Source organism: Pagrus major, chromosome 7 (assembly GCF_040436345.1).
Source record: "Pagrus major chromosome 7, Pma_NU_1.0".
NCBI lineage: Eukaryota > Metazoa > Chordata > Actinopteri > Spariformes > Sparidae > Pagrus > Pagrus major.
Window position 1 is genome coordinate 10,323,577 of NC_133221.1, and position 27,065 is coordinate 10,350,641.

Here is a 27,065-nt window from a genome sequence, read left to right on the forward strand (position 1 = left end):
AACGTCGTACTACGTACTGAACGGAAAAACCAAGGCAATCATTTCGTCATGTGATTGACATATAACACGCTGTAATTCAAGTCCTGGTATGGAATTTGTCGAACTAAATAAACGTCGATATCCAAAATCAAGATCGTTGTGATTGTTTTCTGGCTTCAATTACGTCTATTAAATCTACTTCACTCGAAATGTACCATAATGGACAGATGAAGCCTGACCTTTGATTGATTTATTTAATGTGTAGGCTACTTCAGATACTACTCTATAACCTCTGTGATTATGAACAAGTTTCTTCTCTTCTAGCCAAAGATACTGGGGGATACAAATTCTGGCAGACAGGTTAACAGTCTGAAATAATATGTTTCCCCCCTCAAAATGGACAGATGAAGCCTGACCATCAAATGATTTATTTCAGATACTACTCTATAACCTCTTTGATTATGAACACATTTCTTCTCTTCTAGCCAAAGATATGGGAGGGGAAACATATTATTTCAGACAACAACCTAAAGGTCAGGCTTCATCTGTCCATTTTTTTTTTTTTTTTTGGTGTGTGTGTGTGTGTGTGTGTGTGGGGGGGGGGGGGGGGGGAATACAAATTCTGGCAGACAGGTTGACAGTCTGAAATAATATGTCTCCCCCCATATCTTTGGCTAGAGGACTTGAAACCTACAATAATAAAAGAAAGTGAAAATAATCTTAAAGTCTTAAAGAGTCTTTAAAAAATTCACAAGTCTATGTATTATGTTTCACACAGACACAAACCCCAATCTCTTTGTTTAGACTCAGTAAAGAGCTTTTAATGTACACCAACATAGTTTCCAAGAGATTGTTAAAAAATGCAGCTGCTGTGTACAATGTTAATAAAGCAAATACACTTCCATCTAGTTCATTTCCACAAACCAGTGACAATTCAGATTTCCAAACTCTATAAAAGCAGATTCAACATGTCGGACATTCATCACGTTTTGATTTTCGCTCATTTCTTTTTTTCTCATTTTTGATGATATAACGTCAATCAACATCACTATAGTGGGAAAGGATCAGCACTGGTTAGACAATATCTTTGTTCATCAAATATTATATTTTACTCACAACATGCACGTTTTTGTGTATTTCATCAGTTCAGGTTTCTTAGTTAGGCTCAGCCGAGCCGGTCCTCTACATTTCAGTACGAAACTGCAACGTGTCTTCCTTCATCTTTTTCTTGTAGTCTACCTCAAACTCTTCATTCTGGGCCACAGTGAAATGGTTCTTCCAGTCACCAACCTTCCCTGCAGAACCATCAGTCAGGTATTTTAGCTGAAGGTGGAGAGGGAATTTTGTTTCATTTCACATATTAAAATCACTGTTGATTGTACCTTTTCTGATGAAGGAAGAAACTTTGAAATCCATTTTTTTGAACGTTGAGTAGTTGGCCATTTTGTCTGATTTCATTTTATCAAACTGCACTCTGTTCAAAATTCTTTCCTTTTCCTCAGCTGAAGGAGACAAACCAAGGAAGGAGCAGAGTTTGTCTGTTTCCCGTCCAGTATCCTGGAAGAACCATGGTCAAATATTATCATAGCACTATTACCAGCTCGAACAGAGATTTAGAAAAGTAACGTGAACAGGAAGAGATGTTGGAGTCACACAAACACGTGCACAGACAAGCCACGAAAACAAAAAATCACCTCAGCCAGATCTTCATAGAACATGTAATGGATGTTTGAGTGACTCTGTTTCTTCTTCCACCAGCCGTTCACATGGTCATACCAGGATCCAAACAGCACTACAGCAACAGAACAATAAATGAAAGCACTTGATGAGTGTGGAGGAAATCTGCGCATCTCTCATACAAGCAACTTTAATTATAGTATTTCATACATACTCTTTCCCTCCATGAACCTCTGGAGGTAACTGCTCCAGTCTCCAGGCTCTGGGTGGATCATGTTCATACGTTCAAGATGGTAATAAGACACCACACTGTCCTTTGAATTGCGGGCTGCATAGACTATCTACACAACAAGAAAACTCTTATCTGAAGAGCAGTGTTGCATTAATGATGAAATACCTCTACATATTATTAGGGTTCAAACTAGAACAGATTGCTATAATCACCAATCTCATCTTGAAATAACACAAAAATGACTGACTCTGCAGTTTTGGTCCCAGAAGGACTTCGGTATGAACTGGACTGGAAGATGAGTCTTAATCAGTCGAGGAGAGGTGGAGAGGCTCTCCACCATGTCTGTTCCTCTAAACGCAGATGGAGTTTCCCCTGGTCCTGTACATTATTAACAGGTTACATGTCAATGATTCTTACAGTGTACTAAAAACAATACAAAACATCTACACACCAACAGTTCAGATGACCAAAATTAAAACAAATTAAATAAAATGACCAGTTTGTTAACAATGTGATATGATGAGGTACACACACTTGGCAAGCAAGAAGATGTATACATTTTAAAACATTTTTTTTATGAATAATGATTTTAGTGTGCCCAAAAATCTGTCAAGTGAAACTAAACATTTTCCTTGGTCGCACTGTTGCACCTGAAATTTAGCAGGTCTTATTTAAAAGAAAGTGACACTTGCCTTTGAACAAATATTAGCCTGTAAACATATTTTCTGTCGGTTATTATGTCAGTTTCCTGTTAATTTTTTTTTAGTCACTAGCTTTTTATTGTTTTTTATCATAAAAAATGCTGCAGTGCTGTTTACGCCAAAACCAGGTGTTTTTTAAGGTCACCTGGGAACATTTCCAGCTATTTTTGTGGCAGCCATAACCTGCTATTTTTCACAGGAAGTCGAACCATCACCATCCATGATCATGGCAGCTAAGGGTGTTTTCCTAACCCAAGCCAAATGTATTTCGTGCCTAAACCTAAGCAGAGCCTAAACACAGTATTGTGACAACAGAGAAATAGAAAATTCAACTTAAGCAGACATAAAGTTGCAACATAAAGAAAAGTTCGGTTTCAACTTATCTGTTGTTTTGCAGAAACGTACTTAGCTAACATTTTTTCTGGTGATTGAGTTGGAGTGTGACTTCATTCTCTGCGCAGCACGCCATTACTGCACCATATTTTGAAGACGCAAATAGTCGTTGCTGCTACATTAATGTTATGCAATGTTAAGAAAAAGGCAGAAAACCATGGTTTGCACCTGTCTGACAAATATGGTATGTGATTGTTAATTTGACCTTTGTCTTTCAAGGGGAAGGTGACCTCCAACATTGGCACTCTATTAAAGATTGGGATGAATGTCTGACGCTTTGGAGACGTTTCATCAAAATACAGCAGGTCAAGGATGCAGCTGAGCCAGGTGTTTCCTAAAAGAAAGATGAAGTAAATAAATGAATAATCAATGAATAAATAAATCCCAATCCCTCACCTCCATACACACATCTATTCAGGAGCCACGCTATCAAGCAAAACACATCCTGTTCATGTTTGAGGACTGACCAGCTCTGGGGTACGATGCTATAAGTATATCATCTGGCCTGGCCTGAAAGTTTTGAAGGTTCTCCCAGTTGTCTGTAAAATTGTGCGTCATTGAGACTCCATGAAAATCAAACAGTTCTGGTCGTGAAGGAAAATCCAAGTCCTTGAGAACCTGGGGAAAAATCAGCTTTTAAAGTGAATATGAATAAGATTATTCAGTTAAATGAAATGACATTCTAGATTGACTCTGAAAACAATTTACCATTCTACAAGACGAGAAATAAAGAAGACTCAAATCATATGGTTCTCTTGCAAAAACAATGATTGTTATTGGAAAGGATGCAAACAACATGGTTAACTTTCAGTTGTAGCAGCAAACTTAAATTGTCTTAGAAAATCATTTCTACATGTCATCTTAATAAAGAGTAAATAGTAGAGTCCATAAGAGTCTGTGGAAAAATCAGCTTTTAAAGTGAATATGAATAAGATTATTTAGTTAAATGAAATGACATTTTGGATTGACTCAGAAAACAATTTTAACTTTTACAAGTTGTCTGAGAGATATCATTTAAAATTTTGTTCTAATTAGCTCCATGTTGTATGTTAAACATGCACCAAACCCCACTGGAAAGTAATCATATTTTGAAAACAAGCACACTATAGACATGAAAATTGAAATCCTGGTTATTTGAAGACGTACCTTGTCCATATTTAACTTTCTCCTGTTACCGTATGCCTTGGCTCCAGTGTAAGTTGACAGTCCCACTCCTGAAAAAAGACAAACCATCCAGCAGAGTCTGCCAAGGTAAATATTGAATAAGTATGTTTACTGGTTCAATAATATGTATATACACCAATCAGGCATAACATTATGACCACCTGCCTAATATTGTGAAGGTTCCCCTTGTGCAGCCAAAACAGCTCTGACCTGTCAAGACATGGACTTTAGACCTCTGAGGGTGTCTTGTGGTGTCTGGCACCAGGGCGTTTTATAGTGGATCCTCTGGGTCCTGTATGTTGGGGGGTGGGGCCTCCATGGATCAGACCTGCTCCAGTACGTCTTATAGATGCTCGATCAGATTGGGATCTGGGGAATTTGGAGGCCCGGTCAACACCTTGGGCCTTTTTTTGTGTTCCTCGAGCTGTTCCTGAGCAGTGTTTGCGGTGTGTCAGGGCACATTGTCCTGCTGGGGGGCCACTGCCATCGGGTAGTGTTGTTGTGATGAGGGGGTGTACTTGGTCCACAACAGTGTTTGGATGGGTGATACGTGTCAAATGGCATTCACATGAATGCCAGCATTCATCAGAACGTCGCATTGTGATGAGATGATCAATGTTATTCATGTCACCTGTCAGGTGTTTTAATGTTGTGGCTAATCGGTGTATGTAAATTCCCCTTCAGGAGAACATATTTAATGTTTGTATAGCTCAACACTCTTCTTGAGTGTTAGCAATTAGCTTAGAGGTCCAAGTACAGAATGTCAGTTATACATTCTCAGCCTGGATGACTAAACACATAGCTCAAGGCAAAACATTGACTAAAATTAGACTGACTAACGTTCACTGATTAAGACTAGAACTAAATTTAAATTCTTGCCAAAATTAACATTGACTTGTGTTCGTAATTTGCTTCTTACATCCACCTTAGAATAAAAATAAGGGGTCCAAGTATTTGTCTGTTTCCTCACCCACCAGTCTGTTGCATGTCTGCACTGGAAACCAAACAATCGCCAGAATAAAGGTTAGCCGAGTATGTTTCTGAAAAACCACAGGGGAGTTAAAACTGGACGATACTTTATGATGCAATTTTACGTCTGTTTAGTTTGATTTTTCTTTTTTTTCTTTTGTCACAATGCTGTGTTTAGTCTCTGCTCAGGTTTAGGCAGAAAAACCACTTGGTTAGGGTTTGGAAAGCATTATGTCTTGACTTGAAATATCTGTTTTGACTGCCATACTCACGGACGGAGATACTCTGACTTCCTGTGAAAAATAGCAGGTTTTGATCGCCACAAAAAATGGCTGGAAATGTCTCCAGATGTCCTTAAAATATCCAGTGGTGTGACTGTAATGGAAATTCTCCTTGTTGAGGTAGAGAGTTGCAAATTCTCAGAAGAATTTTAGACTCAGCGTGATGAATCAGATCTCTTTAATACATGCAGCATGGAGAGAAGACCCGAAGTGTTCTCTGCAGCCTTCCAAATGTTTCCGACTTAAATACAACAGAGATGGGGTTACATACTTTTACGACAGTTGATAATCACTTCTTCAATGACCCCCTGATGTTTGTACTGATCACGCCTTCCCCAGGCCAGTGACCCTTTGACGTTTAATTGGATTGTAGATGTCATCCTATCTACCTTCCTGTAAACACCTCAGGCGAAGAGAATTGCCCCTCATATGACTTTCTGACCCTTGAAACCTAATGGGGAAATCTCCCCTCCTCTCACATCCTGATATGTTCTCTACAGTACATTGATTACAGAATTCAAAACTATTTAATTTCTCACATGACTCAAACTCAGGCTGCCCATTTGGCATATAATGACGGATCACTTTTAGAGTGATTAGATGAACGATAAAATCACTGACAGCCAATCGAAATCCCTCCCAATGTACAGGGCATCACATTCATAACTCATTAAACGCTTCTATAACCTAATATTAGGCTGCAAAAATTACACATTACAGTCAAACTGTCTTTGCAGCTAGTGGGGTCTCAGAAGTTCATTCTGTAATTACCGATCGTACTGGTCAGCTACTTACTGAAGAAAGTTTAGTAAATCTGGACGTTTCATACTGAAACATTTATTGGAGCCACAAACTGAGGACAATAGTAAACATGGCAAGAAACACTGTGTACTGCCAAACCAATTCTGAAGGACACTATGTGAGTAGTGACTTCCTGTCCAAAATAAGTTAACTCTTCACTCATCTATACAAATGGATTCTTTTGGGAATATATAAAACATAAAATAAGCAAATACACTTCAGTCTTATTAATTTCCACAGGAGATTCAACATTTCTGACAAGCTTTGATTTTGATGGTTTTATCACATCAGTCGAAATCAGTGTAGTGTGAAATGTCCCACACTGTTTTTACAATATCCGTATCAATCACTTTCATCACCTGACCCAGTAACATCAATGTTATCATTATATAATCATCGTTCAGGACTCTAAACTTCAGTACGAAACTTCAGTGTAGCATTCTTCATTTTCTGCTTGTAATCCTCATCAAGCTTTTCATTTTGGGCCACAGTGAAATGGTTCTTCCAGTCGCCAACTTTCCCTGGAGAGGACGAAAGAATCATTCAGGTCATCTGATAAAAATATTTAAAACATTGTTTCGAGCAGATTTTTTAGCGTACCTTTTCTCATGAAAGGAGACACCTTTTGATTCATTACTTGGACGGTGGAGTAGTTGGTCATTTTGTTTTGTTTCATGTTGTCAAACTTCGATCCAGTTGTGACTTTTTCCTTCTCCTCAGCAGAGGGAGACAAACCAAGGAAGGAGCAGAGTTGGTCTATCTCTCGTCCACAGTCCTGCAGAAAATGAAAGAATCTGAGTGTCAGCCTCGTGAAACATAAATTAAAAGTTCAGTGTGGTTATCATTCTAATCAACATGCAGTCTTAAAACTAACTTGTTATTAACACATCACAATCTCTGTCACTTCTCAGCTCACCTCAATCATATCCTCAAAGAACATGTAGTGAAGTTTTGAATGAGTCTGTTTCTTCTCCCACCAGCCGATCACATGGTCGTACCACGATCCAAACACCACTGGAACCACAGAATAATGTATGAGGGGACAATGGAAATGAGATGATATTGTTCCTCCTTTACAGTAAAAGCACTTTAAACCCACTCTTTCCCTCCATGAAATCGTGCAGAAAGGTGCTCCAGTTCCCTGGTTCTGGCTGGAGGGCGTTCATGCGGCCGAAATGGTAATAGGACACTGCATTGTCCTTTATGTTACGAGCCACGTAGACTATCTACAGAAAGAGAAAAAACACTAAATCACAATCTGTCAGCACCATAATAATAATTCACGTATTTCATGTGTTAAGCAATAAAATGTAACTTCCTGGAGAAAGATGGTTGATTGTTGAGTGTCATCCCAAAATCTTCAAATATTGACGCTTTGGGTTGGACGGCAAATATAGACAGCCTGGGGATGAGACTCAACGATCAACTCTTTCTCCAGGAAGTTACATTTTGTTGCTTTAAACACTGTGTGTGCACTGCTTTTACCCTGCAGTTCTGCTCCCAAAAAGACTTGGGTATGAACTGGACCGGTAGATGAGTTTTAATGAGACGAGGCGTGGTGGGAAGCTTGTCTGCCAAGTCTGTACCTTTATGAAGAGAAGCATTATTCACTGACTGATTACATGTGATAGATGGACTTGTTTAAACACATTATTCCAACATGTATACATCTAATTAATCTAAAATGCATGTTCTATGCTTTCATATGTTAACAACAGCTTTTTCATTAACATTAGGTTGGGGACCTAATTTTTCTGTTGGACCACCGACTAAAGTAAAGGAGAGCAACCAAACAAGCAGGTAGCATAAGATGTCGCTGTTGTGTAGATATCAAGGGTGCTAGCAAAGCAATATATTACATGAAATAAGCACAGTAGAAACATCAGATAGGTCTGACCAACATGTTTAACTATATATTTTTAAAGGTTACAGTTAAGGCTGAAAATGACAACAGAAATGCAAATCAGCTGCCAGTTTTCTACCTGGAAGTGACCGTTGTTGTTACTGCAATGTCTAACAGAATCTACAGAATGATAATGCTGCTCTGTAACTGCTGGATGTATAAATAAGCAGCTGTTAGCTGTTCGCCATATCAACTTAAAGGCATATTATACAGGATTAGCCGGTTGCTGTTTGTACAAAAAACATTCAGAGTTGGCTCCTCCTTCCCAACTCAATGGGCGAGACAGAGAGAGAGAGAGAGCAGCAGTGGTCGAGCGAGCTAGAGAGTGAATGAAGAGAGGGAGCGGCATTTAGCTTGAATGAAGAAGTGATATTATATTATATTATATTATATGATATTATAACATATTATATTATATAAGTCTAAAAAGAAATTACAAAAAGGATATTAAAATTCAACATCAATTCAAATATCTCTCTCTCTCTCTCTCTCTCTGTCCCTCAACCCAGCTGGTCGAGGCAGATGGCCACCCACCATTGAGTCTGGTTCTGCACTGAGGTTTCTGCCTGTTAAAAGGCAGTTTATTCTCACCATTGTCGCCAAAGACTTGCTCTTGGGGGGAAATATTGGGTCTAGACCTGCTCAATTTGGAAAGTGTCATGAGATGACTTTTGTTGTGAACTGGCACTATATGGAATTAAACCTCTGCCTCTGAGTTGGGTTGCCAGGTATGACAATACATAACCCACACAAACTAAGAAACACCCACTTGATTTGGACCACTATGAAATTGTGAGATTGGGATGAATAACCAAATGGGAGCACAGTGCGAGGAAGGGTTAAAGATAGGGAGATTCCTGTGAAAATCTTGAGTGTTGGCAGGTATGAAGTTGGTTTCTAAGGCAAAAATAAACGCAGCCACACCTCTGCACAATGCTCCAGGTTTTGTGTGAATGCAGCCGAATTGGCAGGCTTCATCCTAGTCACTGTTTGCCTCTCTGCCCTGCCTGTGTTTGTGTATAGCCCTGCGCTCTGTCAAACACACAGACTTACAGCTCATGCAAATGCAGGCAGTGGAGTGGTAGGGGTCCCTGCAGACAGATACTTTTTGTAAGAGTTTGTTTGTGTTGTTTGTTAAAAGATCTGTCATTGTTGTGTTCACAACTTGTATCTGCTGCCCTCAAGTGACCAGAAACATTATCAGCCTTTAAGTTGATATGGTGGAATTGATATTAACAAACAGTTGCCTTTTTACACATCAAGCAGCCCTTTCACCATATGACACACAAACTGAGTGCATGTGTGCAAACAAAACTGATACACGGCTTTGTCCGGTGTCTGTTAAATTTCACTCACTGTGGTTATACACACAGAACAATAATAATGAGAGATTATGGAGACAAAGTGCACCAATAAAGTGATCATGGTGTAATATAAAGATATCTGAGTGATTGCGAGCACATGATTCTACCTGAGGGTTGCAACGGGTGATAGATCTCCAAAAATGGCACCCTCTCCTGAAGAGGAGTGGACGTCTGGCGCTCTGGATATGTCTGCCCAAAATACAGAAGATCCAAGATGTAGGAGACCCATGTGGTTCCTGAGATTATATGAGATCATACTATATCAGTCAATCAACAGAACATGAATACAAGTATAACAATGATGCCCTAGTCTATACTCCTATACTCACAACCCCACCTGCTTTAGGGTAAGTAGCTATGAGGATATCGTCTGGTCTTGCTTTGAAGTTCTGTACGTTGTCCCAGTTATCGGTGAAGTATTTGGTCATAGAGACTCCATGGAAGTCAATCAGTGTTGGTCGTGGTGGCTGCTCCATCTGCAAAATGGCTTGTTTTAAAATACTAATATGCCATTGTGAATTTTGCCCATGCTGCCAGGACTGAAGCAAATTAGTGAGTAATCATCTGGTCCAGTCTAGATAACAATTTATCATATTTGACCAGTAGCCAGTGCAACATTGATTAGTGAAGAGCCATAGAGCAGTAAAAACATGCATTGGGGTGTGGCTCATACAGGGAAATGCAAAAATTGCCACATTTCCTTCTCAGTTAAGTGTTCCCCACTGAAACAAAAAAAAAATACACACTGAAATACATAAAAGAACAACGACATCGCTAACATAAAGAAATGTTCAAACAAAATAAATCATATCCCTTTAACTTTTTTTCTTTAAGGAAAAACTTGGCAGATGTACTGTACTGTAGACTGATTAATATGCTTCTTTGACTATCTGGTTCACAACTTAAATATTCACCAGATTGGGTATGAGGTATGAACCTGCACCCTTTAATCATTCATCCTAGAAAGGACTAAACATTTATGAAAATGTTGGTAAAAGGTTCATTGTGACCTGTAACTTTTGAAGCTTTAAGACATGTCATTCTGGTCAATCAATGATCTGCGAGATCAACTTTCTTAAAACATGCATATTAAAAACCATAGAATGTTGTCTTCTGTGAATATTTAAGTTCAAATTAGCCTGCTGCAAACTCACCCTGTTGAGCTGGTATTTCTCCAAAACAGTGATTGTGTCTGTATCATCCAAACTAAAGAAGTCTGTCTGTTGCGTAACACTCACTGCATCATGCTGCACAACTTCCTGAAATGAATGTAGGCGTGTACTGTACCAGGGGTCATTCTGAGTCTGCCCAAAACTCTGCACTGCTGTCAGGTCGGAGGTTTGATGGAAGTCAGGTTGAATCAGGTCATAGAGCATTATTGAAGATGTAAGTGTTTCACAAAATAAAACATTCCTCTTTGTTTGTTTGAATTATTTTATCTTTGCACGCGCAGAATGAAATGGTAAATTTTGTTGCATACATAAAAAGTGGTATTTCATCAACCATATCAAGATCAAAATACAATACCTTTGATAGTGTTGTATTGTGTCCTTTAGCAGTATCAAAGTACAGTAATAGTGGAGTCATACAGCACCAACCAGTCACTGTGAGAAATGCACTTATTCACTCTCTTTGGCTCTCTTAGGCTCACATTATTTATCTTAGGCTGTTTTCACAGCCTAAGATAAATAATTTGGTCTGGACCAAGGGACAAATACTATACAATAATGCAATTTAGTTCTGGTCCCGTTCTTGCTCACACTGACTTATAATAGACAAACCTGTAGGAGTAAACGTGAAGTAAAGAGGTCGAAAAGAAATAAAAAAAAACCCTGATTATAACCATTTGTACTGACAGGTGAATAATGAAGGAGACGGGAGGATATGGGAGTCAGGTAACCACGATTGTTTGGGTGAAGTCTGAGGGCATCTAGTGGACAGGAATGGCAATAAAACTTAACAGAGATGCGGGGATGTAGGAATGTGGCCCCGTGCAGGTCCTCTGACTGCTCTAGTAAAGAGGCAGCACTGGTAATGTAGCATATATTTTTCGGTGCTTGGTCAGGGTCGGGAAAACTGTGTCCACATTGCTGACTTTAAGTCACTTTAGCATAGCTTGCACAATGCTGACAAAGACAATTATCCAGAGATTACAGATGAAAATATGTAAATATAATAGATTTGTTTCGGAGATCATTGTGTTACACTCCTTCTTGAGAGGGTTCCTGCCTTCTGCTTGCTAAACTCAGATTCCTATTCATTGTACTGGCTTATCTTGAACATTCAAAAGAGTTCATAACCTTCATTAGAAGCTGGTTTATATATTCATTAATGAGTGTCCATGGTTCATCTAAGCCATTGTTTCTATAAAGCCAATACAGGGTTGACGCTGCGTGTCCATCATTATTAGTCATAGTCTAATGTATTATGGGTCCTCTCGCCACAGGCATTGGTTTAAATATAAAATAAAGGATGTCAAGGTTAGAGCTCAGACTGTAGGAAACCCACTGATACTGATACTTCTCTGTGTGAGAGGATTCTACCTCTTTTTCACTCTTTTGTAGGCAACGTTCATGTAGACAGACATACGTATTTTTCTTTATAAAGATATGTTTAAGTCCTGCATACCAACTTTATAACTTCTACATACAACGATTCTAAAAACTGTCTGGCTCAAAACAGGAATGAAAATGATGTAGAATCATGCTGCTACCAAAACTGTATTTTCAAAATGTTATAGTTTCTACCACAGCCCATAGTGCTGACCAAAATGGGATATTTTTCACTGGAAGTCTGGCCATCCACAGACATGTTTGTGGTGTCAAAACTGGCTGCTTTGTAGGAGAGCCCTGGACATTTCCAGCCCTGTTTGTGGCCTCCAAAACAGGTATTTTAAGCCAAACAGAAAGTTGAACTAAAAACCAACATAAAGTTGCGACATAAAGAAATGTACAGTCTGAATTTATTTGTGGTTTTGCAGAAGTGTACTTAGCTAACATTAATCTTGATGATTAACTTTAGAGGCATCCCATAAGGGCATAATGTCTTGCATGAAGGAGCATGTGGAGGTCCCGCCATCAGCGGATCACTGCTGGCCAACACACGTCCATGGATTTTACCCTGCCGTCTGCTCCCAGGCAGACTTGGATATGAACTGCCCCTGACAAATTAATTTTAATGAAACAGGGAGTGGTGGGAAGCCGGTCTGCCAAGTCTTTACCTCTGTGAAGAGAATCATTAATCACTGACTAAAAAAGACACAGATAGACTTGTTTACACACCATGAGTAAGCCAAAACAGTAAGTTGCTTCTAAATTTAAAATACCCATATGCTGGCTTGAATATTGTGCGTACAAACAGGACTGACAAAACTAAAATTGGTCAAAAAATTACAAAAAAAAACTGTCAAATAAACCTACAATAGAAGGCGCCAGCCAGTACAATAGTGATAGTATAGTAAATAGAAATCCAGTTACGTGTTCCCCTCCCAAACCAAATAAAATACACATTGCAATACACAAAAGAAAAATGACAGCCTGCTGTTTGCATTAAAATGATGTCTGATTATTATGCTTCTTTGCCTTTCTGGTTCACTCTGGTTTTCTCCATCATTTAATCATTAATCCCAGCAGGTACACAATCATGCATTAAACCATTAGAGTGGCTCACTAAAATGTTTGCTATCTATTATGTGTAACCTTAAAAGCATAAAGTCAAATGACGAAGCCAAATAACTTTAAGTGCAGCCTATTTAAAAACCCTTACATGTAGCTTACTGCACATTCCCTCTGCTGAGTGGGTGTTTAAGTTTACTTTGCCTTCTTTCTCAGGAGAAAATCTGTTTTGGTTTAAGATAATTATTGCATCAAACCAGGCACAACATTAAAAAAACACATTCATTGAGAACATATGTGCAGACTTTAGCCTGAGATAAAATAAACCAGTGTCTCAGTCATCCACACAACATATGTAACACTCACTGTGACACAGCACAACTACTTGAAAACAACATGGGCTTGTAAATACTGTGCCATGGGTCCTTTTATCAGTTTTTTTATTTGACTGTGAACCACTGTTTTATCAGGTCAGAGGTATAACCGTTGTCCTCACAAAGTCAGGTTAAAGCAGGTTTCACAACTCTATCAAAGCTATAAGTAGTTTAATCTTTGCACACACAGAATGACAAAGCAAACAGGGTGAATGACTCAGATGTGAGAGTAATATTGTTTTGTTGCGCACATAAGTTTTGTGGGATGGTTGTGGCCTAAAATGCCCTCTGTCAAACTAAACTAAATGCCTGCTTTCACAGCAGCTTGTCTAAAAAAATTGTGATTTATGTTGCGATGTTTTTAGGTTTTTTATTTTTTTTTGCAGTGAAATTGTTTTGGAGAAAGTGTAAATGCATAATTAGTTCTGATTTTTTCATATAATCAAACACACGCATGCGATCAATCTTTGGTTTTATTAGACATCCAACTTGATGTTTTCAATAATCTTTAAGCCGTGTTTCAGTATCTTTATTTGAGAGAGACACAGACAAGCAGGCAAACACCTCTATACCATACCTAATGTGATATGGTTGCCAGTGTAAAAAATGAATTTGTGGGGAAAGTATCAAACAAATATTATGGTATTTTTGGCAAATATTGCCAAAATATTTTTCAAGCTGTACTGTGAATTACTTACTGCTCAAAGTCAACAAAACCAAGGAGCTGTTTGTTGATTTTTGAAAAAAGGAGGCAGAGACACAGAGTCCTGTCTACATCAGTGGAGCTGAGGTCAAGCCGGTGAGTAGTTTTAAGAATCCCCGTCGCAGAGATCCTGCCATGGAAAATTGAGAGGGTTAAATTCCCATGCAAAGTCCATCTGTCCTTACTGATAAACCTCGTTATTATCTCTGATTATGAGCACTTTTCCAACATTTTGTCAAATTCTGCAAAATGTAGGCTACCTTTACATTTAATGCTGCATTTGTACAGCATACAGAAAAAAACTGAATCGTCCAATCTCCACATACATAGCCTGTTCAGACTTCAGTGCGGAACTGAAGTGTGTGGTCCTTCATCTTTTTCTTGTAGTCTTCATCAAACTCTTCATTCTGGGCCACAGTGAAATGGTTCTTCCAGTCACCAACCTTCCCTGCAGAACCACAGAGAATCAGTCAGGCATTTTAGCTAAAGGTGGAGATCTGATTTTGTTTCATGAGACACACATTTAACCGACTTATTTATCAGTTTACCTTTTCTCATGAAAGGAGAAATTTTGAAATCCATAATTGGAATTGTACAATGGTTGACCATGTCGTTCTTCATCTTATCAAACTGCACTCCCCCTGTGATTTGTTTCTTCTCCTTGACTGAAGGAGACAAACCAAGAAAGGAGCAGAGTTTGTCTATTTCCCGTTCAGTGTCCTGGAAACACAATAGTCACATTATTATTGCTTTATAGCCAGCTAGAGCAGAGCTACAAAAAAAATTGCTGAAATAGAAAGAACCCACAAAAAGAACTGAAATACCTCGATCATGTCTTCATAGAACATGTAATGGAGGTTTGAGTAGGTCTGTTTCTTCTTCCACCAGTTGTTCACATGGTCATACCAGGATCCATACACCACTAAAGCAATAGAACAATACATGAAAGCACATCAATAAAAATCTGTTTGTCTCTGTTCCAATAAAACAACTCAATTGTATTTCATACACACTCTTTCCCTCCATGAATCTGTGGAAGTAGTTGTTCCAGTCTCCAGGCTCCGGCTCAGCCATGTTCATGCGATCAAAGTGAAAAAAAGACACCATATTGTCTTTGGCATTGCGGGCCACGTAGACCACCTACAGAAATGGAAAACAATCTCTAACAAATCTTTAAACATCCCAACAACACTCAATAAATAAGCTCTGACAAAAAAAAGCCAAGTTGGTAACATTGGTGATGGAGGCTTAGTTTTGAGTGTCTGTGCTTTTCTTGGTTGGTTTGTTCTACAAACAGCCAGTGGTGGTGCTGATACATCGAGTTGTGAGCTGTAGTTTCCATGGTAAACACACCGACCTCTTCAGCTCTCACATCCTTCCCACAGGCCTGCTGGGGACAGGGGTTAAAAAAATGTTTTCCTTGATTTAAAATGAGTTATTTAACATAAAAAGGCTGTGGCATTTAACTTACTATTATGTTTTTTTCATTCTTTAAATGCCACCAGAATGCAGGAAACACAGTCCCTGAAACTCAAACCTCGCTTGGGTTTTGAAACTGTCCTTTTTTTGAGGTCTCAAGGTTGGCAAATATGTCTCTGGGTTAGGAAAAATGGACAAGCTGGATGTCAGCTGTTGCAAAGCGGCTTCTCCACAATCAGCCTGGCAGCAGAGGCAAGCCCCCCCATTTGCTACAACCAAGTAATGTTAGTCCTGGATGTGTCTATCATTTTACCAAGCTCTGTGTGAGTGGAGGGGCTGAGCCTGCTGGGACAGCCAAAGAAGTCTGTTAAGCAGGGAAACAACAGCAATGCAATGTAACTGTATTCACACCACCCGCTGGCTGTTTCTTTTATAAAACAAACCGGAACAAAAACAGGAAGGCCTGTGAGGAGCGGGTGGGATTCTTTAAACTGCTCTTTCAAAATCTCGTCTGCTCTTAATGTTTTTTTTCCCAGTGTTACCAACTCCAGCTATATAAGTCCGTAATGCTGCTGAAGCTACTTTGTCCGATATTTCAGCATCTTGTCATTGTATATTTACATCATGCAAATAACACACAAACCACTGACCTTGCAGTTTTGCTCCCAAAAGGATTTTGGCACAAACTGGACTGGAAAATGAGTTTTAATGAGCCGTGGAGAGGTGGGGAGGTTTTCTGCCATGTCAATTCCTGTAAGAATATTAGAGATATATTAAGCCAAAGTCTGATCTTAATGTGCTGAAGTTGTTTCTTGACTTCTACACTCTAGTGTAGACTGACGTAGTTATATATCTGACAGTATCATATTACTCTTGTGTATACTTTCCTGACTTGCTGTGATTTTTCTTTCCACTGTGTCTCTTTAGTTGAGATGGTATTAGTTTAAATGCAAAAACTAGTTGTGGGCACTGTGTGTACACTGCAATTGTCTGTATTTTGAGTTTGAGTTTGTAAGAAAGTTAATTTTTGAATCACATTCCCGGCTTATCAACTACTGACGCTTTGGGATTGTATTTGGAATATGGTGTGTATGTTTGATCATCTGTTCAACCTGGAACCATAGACGGGATGTTGATCTCCAAAAAAGGCACTCGATGTTCGATTGGGATGGATGTCTGACGCTCTGGAGCTGTTTTGCCAAAATACAGCAAGTCAAGGATCAAGGAGACCCACGTGGTTCCTAAGAGAAAGACACAGGCAGAGAGAGGAAAATAAAATCCCAACCGCTCTCCTCTATTCACACATTTAACATGAGCTGTAAAACCATTTATACTGACTGCTTATATGTACTGACCTGCTTTGGGGTATGTTGCAATGAGTATATCATCTGGCCTGGCCTGAAAATTTTGAATGTTCTCCCAGTCGTCCGTGAAATAGTGGGTCATTGAGACTCCATGGAAATCAAACAATTCTGGTCGAGAGGGTAGATCCGTCTTTTAAAAAAAGAAAGAAGCATTCAAACCATATGTTTATTGTGTGAGAGTGATCAAATCACAGCAATTTGACTGTGCGCCAAGGAATTCAAACACTGTGCACCAGATGTTGCAGACAAAGAAGTCAGATTGTCTTAAAAAGTAACTTCAACAAGTCATCTTAACAGGAGAGACAAAAACAAATTCATAGTTATTGCCTGCATTTAAAAATACCCCAGTTAATTCTCAGTAGCTCAGCATTTCATGTTTACCAAGTAATGAACAACACTTAAAAGTATAGCACGCTGAAGCATTAAAGAGAAATTCATTCAGAGACATACCGTCTTCGGATCAAAAGACATTTTGATCGCTGCTGGTTACCCTGCTGTATTTTGTGACACTTCTACTTTCCTACTGTAATTCTCAACTGTTGCCCTGCCCCTCTCTTGTTGTTGCACAACACTGTCTCTGTTGTATGTAGGTCAGATCCAGATGCCCCTGGGTTATTACCCTTTGGTCTCATTCCCCTCATCTCAGTGTGATTATGTTTACAGCGACGTCGTGCTGGTGCACATTTCAAGAATCGGAATAGGAAAGATTTGTAGACAAGCATCAACTAGAAGTTTTACTACTTCCATGACCTGATTTGTTCTTTTGAACCATTACAGGAGTCAAGTTTCCAAATTATTTCCAAAGCTTTGGGCTTTAACATACTGTGTGAACATGTAAAACATGCTTGTGTTTGCTACAGTTTAAAGCTGCTTTAAGTGTTATTTCCTTAATTAAATCAGTGTTATATAGCTCTATATTTCAACAGTAATCACTTTTATACAGTGTTTGGTCAGTAACCCATGTCTCTTCTGGTTATTTATTTTGGTATCCCTGCCCCCATTATCCAATCAGGACAGAGAACTCCAAAAAGAGGAGGTCCCGTCTGCTTGGGGAACAGGCAGAGAGCAGGATCCTCATGTTTTGGTACCGACACCGGCAATGGCGGAAAACGGAAAGCTACCAATTCCAGCGCTCAAGGAGATGGCTTATACTACCAAAGTGGCCAAGAGAAGAAAAACGCTTGAAGAAAAGAAAGAGGCAAAGAGAACTGACTTGAAAAAAAGATAGGATGATGCTTTCATACCTTGTTAATAAAGTAAGGTTCAGAAGTAAAGCAGTAAATGCATGTATTTCAGAAGTTAGGTTAATTCATAGGTTTGAGTTAATTTGCTAAAAATGTATTTACAAAATGTACACAGCAACTATTTACATGTTTATGTTTACACAATTATGTACATGTTTACAATAACCTGTTGAATTTGCCTCTCTGATTCTCTTACATTGACCTTAGTCCAAGTCCTGCTGGCTCCTGATTGGTTAGTTCAGCTTGTGAGTGAGCGCCAGGAAGTGTTGTGTTGTGTTGTGACGCTGTCCGCGCATAGAAAACAGTAAAGCAGTGCTGGAGAAGTTATCCGTCCCCGTCCTGCTGTCTCTTTTTATCAAGGAGACATATTTTATCTGTTGAGCCACAGACTTAAGAGAAGGAGAGCTTGAGTTTATCCCAAACTAGCAGTTAGTCCAAGATTTGGCTGTTGTGTAGATATCAAAGCTATTAGCAAAGCGACACACTACAAAAAAAAAGCACAGCAGAAATGTCAGATTAGTCGGACCATCGTGTTTTACTGAAATAGCTTTAAATGTTACAGTTGTGGCTGAAAATGACAACAGAAATATTGATTTTACATATCTTCAGCTAGTTTTTCTATCCAGAAATAACTGTCACAGTGATTCGGTCTACAAATAAAAAAAACAAACAACATTGCTCGTGTAGTGTACATTGTAATGACGGAACGTCACCCGTTGTAAAAATGGAGCAAATTGACTGGGTTAGATTATGTCTATACAGACAGGACTTGTTAATAGGATCAATTTGTAGCTCAGGTTAAACACCTACTAACAACCTATCCAATCCCAGACTGGCTGCAAGACTAATTATATCCGGGTTAGGCGAGGTCACTTCCTCTTCCTCTCTCCACTCACGCTGGTCGGCACGTAGCAGAGAAAATGTAACGTCCAGCATTCTCAAAAACAACTCATTGTTCTCTACATTCTCTGCACTTATCGGTGAGTTACGCTTTTATTAATCTTGAAGCGACATTAAAGAACTCCCGTCGGCATAACACTTGGTGTGGTTTGCTGGTGCTGCTCCTGCTAGCTTTGTGCTCGCCACAATACAAAAAAATCCTTTAGGGGAACTTCTAATTTAACAGAACTGAACTGAAAAGGCCAAACTTTGTTTTGTATTATGCATTTACGTTTGTTTCTGTTGCAATACAAAAACCATATCAAATTTACCCATGTGTTGTCAGTGTTCATGTTCACTTTTCCTAAACCTAAGTAGATTAGTTGCCTAGAATTACCCAAACAGTAGCTACATTAGCAAGCTAACAGGACAAAGGTTATCTGACAACTGATAATGCCAAAAGTCGACATTCAGTTTTTTCTGATCATTCTGTTATTTCATGTCTCACAGAAGACAACAAAACAAACAATATGAATGAGGTGTTTTATTGCATATATACAATATAGACATGAATAAAAAGCTTTTGATTCATTTTACTGATCACACTAATTTCTTGGTCTCATTTGTGAGTGTCAGTTAAATTGGCGTAGTCATACAGCTGCTCTTTAATTACACATTTCATTCTTGTGAAGAGTCAGAATAAAAGATATTGGGCTAATATGGTTGACACGATTAAGGCAAAACCCACATTTTGTTTATTTGAGGATTTTTGGTTTATTAAATCATTGGCTAATTTTTCTACACAATCTTTTCTTGTTATGATAGACATAACGGCCTATACACGGCCTGTTCAGTCCAGTTCAGATTTCAGTGCGGAACTGAAGCGTGTGGTCCTTCATCTTTTTCTTGTAGTCTTCCTCAAACTCTTCATTTTGGGCCACAGTGAAATGGTTCTTCCAGTCACCAACCTTCCCTGCAGAACCACAGAGAATCAGTCAGGCATTTTAGCTAAAAGTGGAGATCTGATTATTTTTTTCTTTCTTTCTTGTCACACACATTCAGTTATTTATCCGGATACCTTTTCTCATGAAAGTAGAAATTTTGAAATCCATAGTATTGACCGTTGAATAGTTGGCCATGTCGTTCTTTTTCATGTTGTCAAACTGCACTCCATACATGATTTGTTTCTTCTCCTTGGCTGAAGGAGACAAACCAAGAAAGGAGCAGAGATTGTCTATTTCCCGTCCGGTGTCCTGCAAACACAATGGTCAGATATCATTACTGCATTATAACCAGCTAAAGGAGAACATTACAAAAAGTAGGCCGAATTAGAAAAAAACCACAAAAACAACTGAAATACCTCAATCATGTCTTCGTAGAACATGTAATGGAGGTTTGAGTAAGTCTGTTTCTTCTTCCACCAGTTGTTCACATGGTCATACCAGGATCCAAACAGTACTAAAGCAACAGAACAATACATGAAAGCACATCAATAGAAATCTGTGCATCTCTGCTCCAATGTAAACAGCTCAGTTATTATTGTTCATACTTACCCTTTCCCTCCATGAATCTGTTGAAGTAGCTGTTCCAGTCTCCAGGGTCTGGCTGGGTCATCGCCATGCGATCAAAGTGAAAAAAAGACACCATACTGTCTTTGGCATTGCGGCCCATGTAGACTATCTACAGAAGAAGTAAATCAATTAAATTATAACTTTACATGAGACATTATATACTTCGAAACAACTAAGGCCAAGTCCACACGTACATGGGTATTTCTTCAAACGTAGGTTTTTCAATGCATCTCTGACTTTTGTCCACATGCAAAATGCATTTCAGGTCACTGAAAACAGACCCTTTGGAAAACTACCTTTAGGGTGAAGATATTCAGATACTCTGTTTTAAGTTTTTATATCTGAACGGGCAGAAACTGAGACTTTTGGAAACAATGACGCAGATGCCAATATTCCTACCTTATTTGGTCTTATCAGTCACAAATCACTGACCTTGCAGTTTTGCTCCCAGAAGGACTTTGGCACAAACTGGACTGGATAATGAGTTTTAATGAGGCGTGGAGAGGTGGCAAGGTTCTCCGCTAAATCAATTCCTAAAAGAAGACGTAAACATGGAATTAATCAAATCCCTGATCCTGCAAAGTGCCTAAGTAGTTTTCTTATTGACCGCCACAGTGTTGTAAATACAGTGTTTTGTTAAAAACATGATACTGATAAAAAGAATATGAGCCTTAGACTGTTACAAAAGTTAAGTACTAATTGATTGTCTCTGATGCGTGTTTGTAGAATATGGTGCGTGTGTTTTATCATTTTTGATCAACCTGAATCCATAGACGGTTTGGTGAACTCCAAGAAAGGCACTCTTTGATAGATTGGGATGGATGTCTGACGCTCTGGAGATGTTTGACCAAAATACAGCAGGTCAAGGATCAAAGAGACCCACGTGGTTCCTGAAAGAAAGACAAGATGTTCTTGTAGCATGTGTGAATACAGGCACAGGCTTAATGAAGTCCTGTTGTATGATTGAAGGGCAGCGTGAGACACACACATACATCTGATATAAATGAACTCAGACACCAGCATGCTTAATCAGTTACATATATTGTTGTTGATGGTGAATCGCTGACATCCATTATCCAAACCCCTCACCTCCAGACACGCACATATTTTATGTCCTATTGAGGATTTGTGTTCAGGTGCACTGACCTGCTTTGGGGTATGTTGCAATAAGTATATCATCTGGCCTGGCCTGAAAGTTTTGAATCTTCTCCCAGTTTTTGGTGAACTGTTTGACCATTGCGACTCCATGGAAATCAATTAGTTCTGGGCGAATAAAATCCATCTATAAAAAGAAAAAAAAGAAAAAACATACAAGATTGGACAATAATCAAACTCAAGCAATTTGATTGCGTGCAACAAAATACAAACAACATTATTTTGTCAGTTGCAGAAATTGAAAAGGAGGAGAGATATGACAAATTCAAAGCATATAAAAATACCCCTGGGCTCAACTGCTCTGCATTTCATTTTTAGCAAGTAGTGAACCACGCTTGAAAGTAAAGCACACTGTAGCTTTAAAGAGAGAGTAATTCAGAGACTTACCTTCTTTGGATCAACAGACTTTTTCTGTGTTCTCCTCGTAACAACTGTTGAATTAAAGTGTAAGAAGACTCAAAGAGAGATCAGAAACACAGGACAACTGTTAAATACATATGGAACGCTCGATACAGGGTACAAAGACGAACGGGCACTGAGATAAGGTAACACACAGACTGAGCGGACAAGGGGCAGGGGCAGTTCAAGGAGGGACAGATTAAAACAAATTTGGGCGGGGTAGAACACAAGGGCAGCGGAGGTGAGTAATTCTTAATAAAGCAGACAACAATGAATGAATGAATGAACATAACCTAGGGAGCAGGGTGGGAAGTCACAGTACAGGTTAGTCCACTTAGTCTGATCATTAAACTGGGGGTAGAGTCCAGATTGTGGCAAAAAGAGAACAGAAGGCTTTCCAAAACCGGGAGACAAACTGACCAAAATATGGCACCAGTCCTCCAGGGCCAGCAGCTCCCTGTTTCCCACACTATAATTTCTTTCCGTCGGAGCATCAGCAGCAGGAGCTTCAGTCTAATATTAGGGAGTTAATTAGTTAAATGAACAACAACCCAGTATGCACCTATAGCCTACCTTAGCTAAGGTAGGCTACAGTACTAACTAGTAACTACTCAGAAAAGTACAATTGACTTGAAAATGTTCCTCAAATACATTTAAAAGAGTAAACTTGTTCGTAACTTGTTTCTACCCACCTCTACCTATGCTTTTGACCTATTTTGTGATCATTATGTCATTAAATGACTCACACACACAAAAGACAACAATATGAAGATGAAAAGGTTTTATTGTTTTATTGCAAATATACAATATGGATATGATTAAAACCTTTGGATTAATTTGACTGATCACATTAATCTCTTCATTTGAGAGTTTCAATGTAAATGGTGTCACAGCTGCCCTTTAATTACACATGAACTTTAATTAACATGAACACTCACAAATATTTGGGTACTATGGGGGACATGATACTAACTCAAAGCAACATTTTTGGTTTATTTGAGTATTTTTGGTTTATTTGTTCATTTTTGTACACATACATTCTCCTGTTTTTACATACATATTCTCTTTCGACCTGACTATAGTAATTTGATATGCACTGTGTTTCATAACATGCATTTCATAGCCTTAATTCAGATGATAATCACAAGAGGACACCCTCTACACTGATCACATCAGAGGCAAGTATGTCCAGTCAGTCATGGACCAATCTCCACATACACACAGCCAGTTTAGTCCTGTTCAGACTTGAGTGCGGAACTGAAGTGTGTGGTCCTTCATCTTTTTCTTGTAGTCTTCCTCAAACTCTTCATTTTGGGCAACAGTGAAATGGTTCTTCCAGTCACCAACCTTCCCTGCAGAACCACAGAGAATCAGTCAGGCATTTTATTTAAAGGTGGAGATCTGATTTTGTTTCTTATCACGCACATTTAGTTATTTATCAGATTACCTTTTCTCATGAAAGGAGAAATCTTGAAATCCATAACATTGAATGTTGAATAGTTGGCCATGTCGTTCTTTTTCATGTTGTCAAACTGCACTCCATACATGATTTGTTTCTTCTCCTCGGCCGAAGGAGACAAACCAAGAAAGGAGCAGAGATTGTCTATTTCCCGTCCGGTGTCCTGCAAACACAATGATCAGATATCATTATTGCATTATAACCAGCTAGAGGAGAACCTTAAAATAGTAGGCCGAATTGGAAAACACCCACAAAAACCACTGAAATACCTCAATCATGTCTTCGTAGAACATGTAATGGAGGTTTGAGTAGGTCTGTTTCTTCTTCCACCAGTTGTTCACGTGGTCATACCAGGATCCAAACAGTACTAAAGCAACAGAACAATACATGAAAGCACATCAGGAAAAATCTGCTCCAATATAAACAACTCTATCATTATTGTATTTCATACATACCCTTTCCCTCCATGAATCTGTGGAGGTAGGTGTTCCAGTCTCCAGGGTCTGGCTGAGTCAAAGTCATGCGATCAAAGTGAAAATATGAAACCATGTTGTCTTTGGCATTACGGGCCACGTAGACCACCTACAGAAGAAGAAAAAAATTGCATAATATATAATTATAACAATACATGAGACATCACATACTTTCAAACACCTAAGCTACTAACATGGGTATTTCTTCAAACAGCTTTTTCTATGTCTTGGCCTTTTGTCCACATGCAAAATGCATTTCAGGTCACTGAAAACATACCTTTTGGAAAACTGCTTAAAGGGTGAGGATATTCAAAAGCATGGAACCATGGCTGGATCTAACAATGAAGCAAAAAACACTCGACTTCCCAGGTATAAAATTACCCGGATCTTCTGCATTAGACACTTACCGAGCCTGCTAACTTCCGGATTATGCCCGAATAACTTAAATGAGAATAAAATGATTTAATCATGCGGCTCTTCTCAACTTTCCAAATGTTATCAGATTTATTGGCTCAAATTATTATAGTGAAATTAGTCATTTTGCGGAAGCTGTGACAGTCAAAACAAATTATTCAGTGTTTTAAGGCTGTTTCTTTCACAATGTAAGCTTCTGAGCTTGCTTTTTTGGGCCCCAGTACATCACATGAAGTTGTAATTACTCGGTCTGGTCCCTACAAAAGCTGGCTTCAAAGCCCGGCACTATTCCTGAGGACTGGGGCTGAACAGGCAGAAACTGAGACTTTTGGAGATGATGCACACCCAGATTCCTCCCTGATTGGGTCTTATGAGTCACAACGAATCTTTCCCTTATTTGTCACTCCCCTATCACAGAGACAGAACATCAGCCTTAAATAACGGTGGTTACTTTAACGTGGATAACAGGTATTGCTGACCTTGTTGTCTATACTAGCATCTGCTGTGCGGTTAAATTCTGCGTTTATATTTCTATTGCTGCCTAAATGTGCAGGAGGCAAGCTGTTATTTGAGTAGGCTGGTTCAGTCCATGTGTCTAATGTTAGCCCTACATGGAGCTCCGGTTTTGGGTGAGGCAATCAAGAAGAACCACTGCATGGTTGGATAATTAGGAATGGCAACAAAACTTTAATGTCCAGATTGCCCTGATCAACCTCAGAGAAATACTACGTCCACATGTAAAATGAGCAACAACTGAATGAGGGAGCCTGTGGATTTACAAAGGTAGCATGCACGTTGTATAACCTGAGTGCTGAGGAACGACACCAGAAATCTGCTAATGCATTTGGACCTTGGACTTTGTCCTACCATTAATGCATGGCCCTTGACACTTTCCAAAGAACCCAGCTTCGATGTGTTAACACAAACCACTGACCTTGCAGTTTTGCTCCCAAAATGACTTTGGCACAAGCTGGATTGGAAGATGAGTTTTAATTAGTCGTGGAGAGGTGGCGAGGTTCTCCGCCAGGTCAACTCCTAAATGAAAAGGTAAAGAGTCAAAACCCTGATCCTGTTAAGTGCTTAAGCAGTTTTGTTTTAATTGTCTTCCACAGTGTGATAAACAACATTTAGTTAGAAACATGATACTCAGATGGACATTTCGGAGACAATGGCACAGTTCACTGAAGTTTGAGCAAAAGGTAAAACATCATTGCATGGTATACTGAAGGTTAAATAAGATAAAGAGTTTGATTGGTTCTGATGCATTTTTCTGAAATAAAATGCATGTTTGACCATCTGTTCAACCTGAATCCATAGACGGGAAGGTGATCTCCAAGAAAGGCACTCTTTCATAGATTGGGATGGATGTCTGACGCTCTGGAGCTGTTTTACCAAAATACAGCAAGTCAAGGATCAGAGACACCCACGTTGTTCCTAAAACAAAAGACACAGAGAGAGGACGGTCATATAATCCAAATCCTCACCTCACCTCTATATACACATATTTTTATGCGATAAATCATTTACACCAGCTACTCAGATGGACTGACCTGCTTTGGGGTATGTTGCAATAAGTACATCATCTGGTCTGGCCTGAAAGTTTTGAATCTTCTCCCAGTTTTCGGTGAAATATTTGGTCATTTGAACACCATGGAAATCAAAGAGTACTGATCGAGTGACCTCCATCTACGACAAAAAGAAAAGAAAAAATAAAAGAAAACAATCAAAATATACTTGAGTGTGAGAATAATCAAACTCAAGCAACAGAATACAAAAACATTGTTCACTGTCAGTTGCAGACATTGAAGACAGATTGCTTCAAAAAGTAACAGTCATCTTAAAGAAAGGAGAGATATGACAAATTTAAAGCTCTTGCAAGCATTTCAAAATACCTCAGTGTGCGCTCAATTGCTCAGCATTTAATGTTTAACAAGTAGTAAATCACGCTTGAAAGTAAAGCACACTGTTCCTTTAAAGACAGAATAATTAACAGAAATACCTTATTTGGATCATCAGACATTCTGACCGCTGCTGGTTTCTTCACTGTACAATCTATCTACAACTTTTCTCCTGGTATATAAGCACCCTACCTTCATACCTCCCTCCTCTCATTGCGTAACGTCTTCCTTTTTTGGTTGCGCAGCCTGAGAGGTAATGTGAAAGTCCAGCCCCTTCCTGATTGTTTCAGATTTCCAAGGCTTTTACCTTTTCATCAGCCCATATAATCCCTAAAACAGGTTTTAATGCCCTGGTCTGTTATTTTTAACCATTTCAAAGAATGAATGGTCTTTAAATGATTTCAAAAGCTTTGAACTTGAACATACTGTGTGCACTACAGCTCTCTTCTGGAAAATTAAAGATAAGTATTTCTATGGTTTCCTGGAGAACTTCCGCTTCCCCCATATGCTTAGATTAACAACAATACTCATGCAAGCATGTGAGGGATTAAATAGTTTTCCATTCAGTAATCAATGTACTGTAAAGTCCATGTCAGGATGTGAGAGGAGAAGGGGAGAATCCCCTTTTGGGGTAA

General features: G+C 39.0%; 5 protein-coding genes across 5 annotated transcripts; all 5 read right to left on the reverse strand.

The window, feature by feature from the left end:
- Nucleotides 1-774: 774 nt before the first annotated feature.
- LOC140999437 (cytosolic sulfotransferase 3-like) lies at nt 775-3,583 on the reverse strand. The gene is made up of 7 exons (XM_073469809.1): nt 3,450-3,583; nt 3,188-3,316; nt 2,136-2,266; nt 1,871-1,997; nt 1,674-1,771; nt 1,362-1,536; nt 775-1,274 (listed from the first exon to the last, which is right to left on the reverse strand). The coding sequence occupies exons 1-7, from the start codon at nt 3,538-3,540 to the stop codon at nt 1,162-1,164; spliced, it is 864 nt and encodes a 287-aa protein (XP_073325910.1). The 5' UTR covers nt 3,541-3,583; the 3' UTR covers nt 775-1,161.
- A 1,974-nt stretch (nt 3,584-5,557) lies between these two features.
- Nucleotides 5,558-10,683, reverse strand: LOC140999436 (cytosolic sulfotransferase 2-like). Its single transcript, XM_073469808.1, has 8 exons — nt 10,619-10,683; nt 9,802-9,940; nt 9,572-9,700; nt 7,683-7,783; nt 7,297-7,423; nt 7,114-7,211; nt 6,798-6,972; nt 5,558-6,718 (listed from the first exon to the last, which is right to left on the reverse strand). Exons 2-8 carry the CDS (start codon nt 9,938-9,940, stop codon nt 6,606-6,608), a joined length of 882 nt encoding a protein of 293 aa, XP_073325909.1. The 5' UTR covers nt 10,619-10,683; the 3' UTR covers nt 5,558-6,605.
- A 3,224-nt stretch (nt 10,684-13,907) lies between these two features.
- LOC140999630 (cytosolic sulfotransferase 3-like) lies at nt 13,908-17,456 on the reverse strand. Its single transcript, XM_073470129.1, has 9 exons — nt 17,389-17,456; nt 16,930-17,068; nt 16,687-16,815; nt 16,225-16,325; nt 15,169-15,295; nt 14,980-15,077; nt 14,704-14,875; nt 14,482-14,603; nt 13,908-14,285 (listed from the first exon to the last, which is right to left on the reverse strand). Exons 1-8 carry the CDS (start codon nt 17,407-17,409, stop codon nt 14,491-14,493), a joined length of 900 nt encoding a protein of 299 aa, XP_073326230.1. The 5' UTR covers nt 17,410-17,456; the 3' UTR covers nt 13,908-14,285; nt 14,482-14,490.
- A 2,134-nt stretch (nt 17,457-19,590) lies between these two features.
- On the reverse strand, nt 19,591-22,346 carry LOC140999773 (cytosolic sulfotransferase 3-like). The gene is made up of 8 exons (XM_073470301.1): nt 22,175-22,346; nt 21,779-21,914; nt 21,394-21,522; nt 21,065-21,165; nt 20,615-20,741; nt 20,422-20,519; nt 20,140-20,314; nt 19,591-20,034 (listed from the first exon to the last, which is right to left on the reverse strand). Exons 2-8 carry the CDS (start codon nt 21,912-21,914, stop codon nt 19,922-19,924), a joined length of 879 nt encoding a protein of 292 aa, XP_073326402.1. The 5' UTR covers nt 22,175-22,346; the 3' UTR covers nt 19,591-19,921.
- Nucleotides 22,347-22,952: 606 nt separating this feature from the next.
- LOC141000083 (cytosolic sulfotransferase 1-like) lies at nt 22,953-26,614 on the reverse strand. The gene is made up of 8 exons (XM_073470711.1): nt 26,532-26,614; nt 26,083-26,218; nt 25,838-25,966; nt 25,467-25,567; nt 24,101-24,227; nt 23,915-24,012; nt 23,634-23,808; nt 22,953-23,538 (listed from the first exon to the last, which is right to left on the reverse strand). Exons 1-8 carry the CDS (start codon nt 26,550-26,552, stop codon nt 23,426-23,428), a joined length of 900 nt encoding a protein of 299 aa, XP_073326812.1. The 5' UTR covers nt 26,553-26,614; the 3' UTR covers nt 22,953-23,425.
- Between the last annotated feature and the right edge of the window lie 451 nt (nt 26,615-27,065).

Excerpts from the sequence above, each read along its gene's own strand:
- LOC140999437 (XM_073469809.1), bottom strand. The coding sequence starts at position 3,540 with ATGACGCACAATTTTACAGACAACTGGGAGAACCTTCAAAACTTTCAG. Across the intron at positions 3,317-3,449 it reads AGCATCGTACCCCAGAGCTG|GAAACACCTGGCTCAGCTGC; the intron begins GTCAGTCCTCAA and ends TCTTTCTTTTAG. Across the intron at positions 1,275-1,361 it reads TTCTTCCTTCATCAGAAAAG|GGAAGGTTGGTGACTGGAAG; the intron begins GTACAATCAACA and ends ATGGTTCTGCAG.
- LOC140999436 (XM_073469808.1), bottom strand. The coding sequence starts at position 9,940 with ATGGAGCAGCCACCACGACCAACACTGATTGACTTCCATGGAGTCTCT. Across the intron at positions 7,212-7,296 it reads CGATTTCATGGAGGGAAAGA|TGGTGTTTGGATCGTGGTAC; the intron begins GTGGGTTTAAAG and ends CTGTGGTTCCAG. Across the intron at positions 6,719-6,797 it reads GTCTCCTTTCATGAGAAAAG|GGAAAGTTGGCGACTGGAAG; the intron begins GTACGCTAAAAA and ends CGTCCTCTCCAG.
- LOC140999630 (XM_073470129.1), bottom strand. The coding sequence starts at position 17,409 with ATGTCTTTTGATCCGAAGACG. Across the intron at positions 17,069-17,388 it reads TGTCTTTTGATCCGAAGACG|ACGGATCTACCCTCTCGACC; the intron begins GTATGTCTCTGA and ends TTTTTTTAAAAG. Across the intron at positions 15,078-15,168 it reads CAGATTCATGGAGGGAAAGA|TGGTGTATGGATCCTGGTAT; the intron begins GTGTGTATGAAA and ends CTATTGCTTTAG.
- LOC140999773 (XM_073470301.1), bottom strand. The coding sequence starts at position 21,914 with ATGGATTTTATTCGCCCAGAACTAATTGATTTCCATGGAGTCGCAATG. Across the intron at positions 21,523-21,778 it reads TGCAACATACCCCAAAGCAG|GAACCACGTGGGTCTCTTTG; the intron begins GTCAGTGCACCT and ends TCTTTCTTTCAG. Across the intron at positions 21,166-21,393 it reads CAAACCGTCTATGGATTCAG|GAATTGATTTAGCGGAGAAC; the intron begins GTTGATCAAAAA and ends GTCTTCTTTTAG.
- LOC141000083 (XM_073470711.1), bottom strand. The coding sequence starts at position 26,552 with ATGTCTGATGATCCAAATAAG. Across the intron at positions 26,219-26,531 it reads TGTCTGATGATCCAAATAAG|ATGGAGGTCACTCGATCAGT; the intron begins GTATTTCTGTTA and ends TTTTTGTCGTAG. Across the intron at positions 25,967-26,082 it reads TGCAACATACCCCAAAGCAG|GAACAACGTGGGTGTCTCTG; the intron begins GTCAGTCCATCT and ends CTTTTGTTTTAG.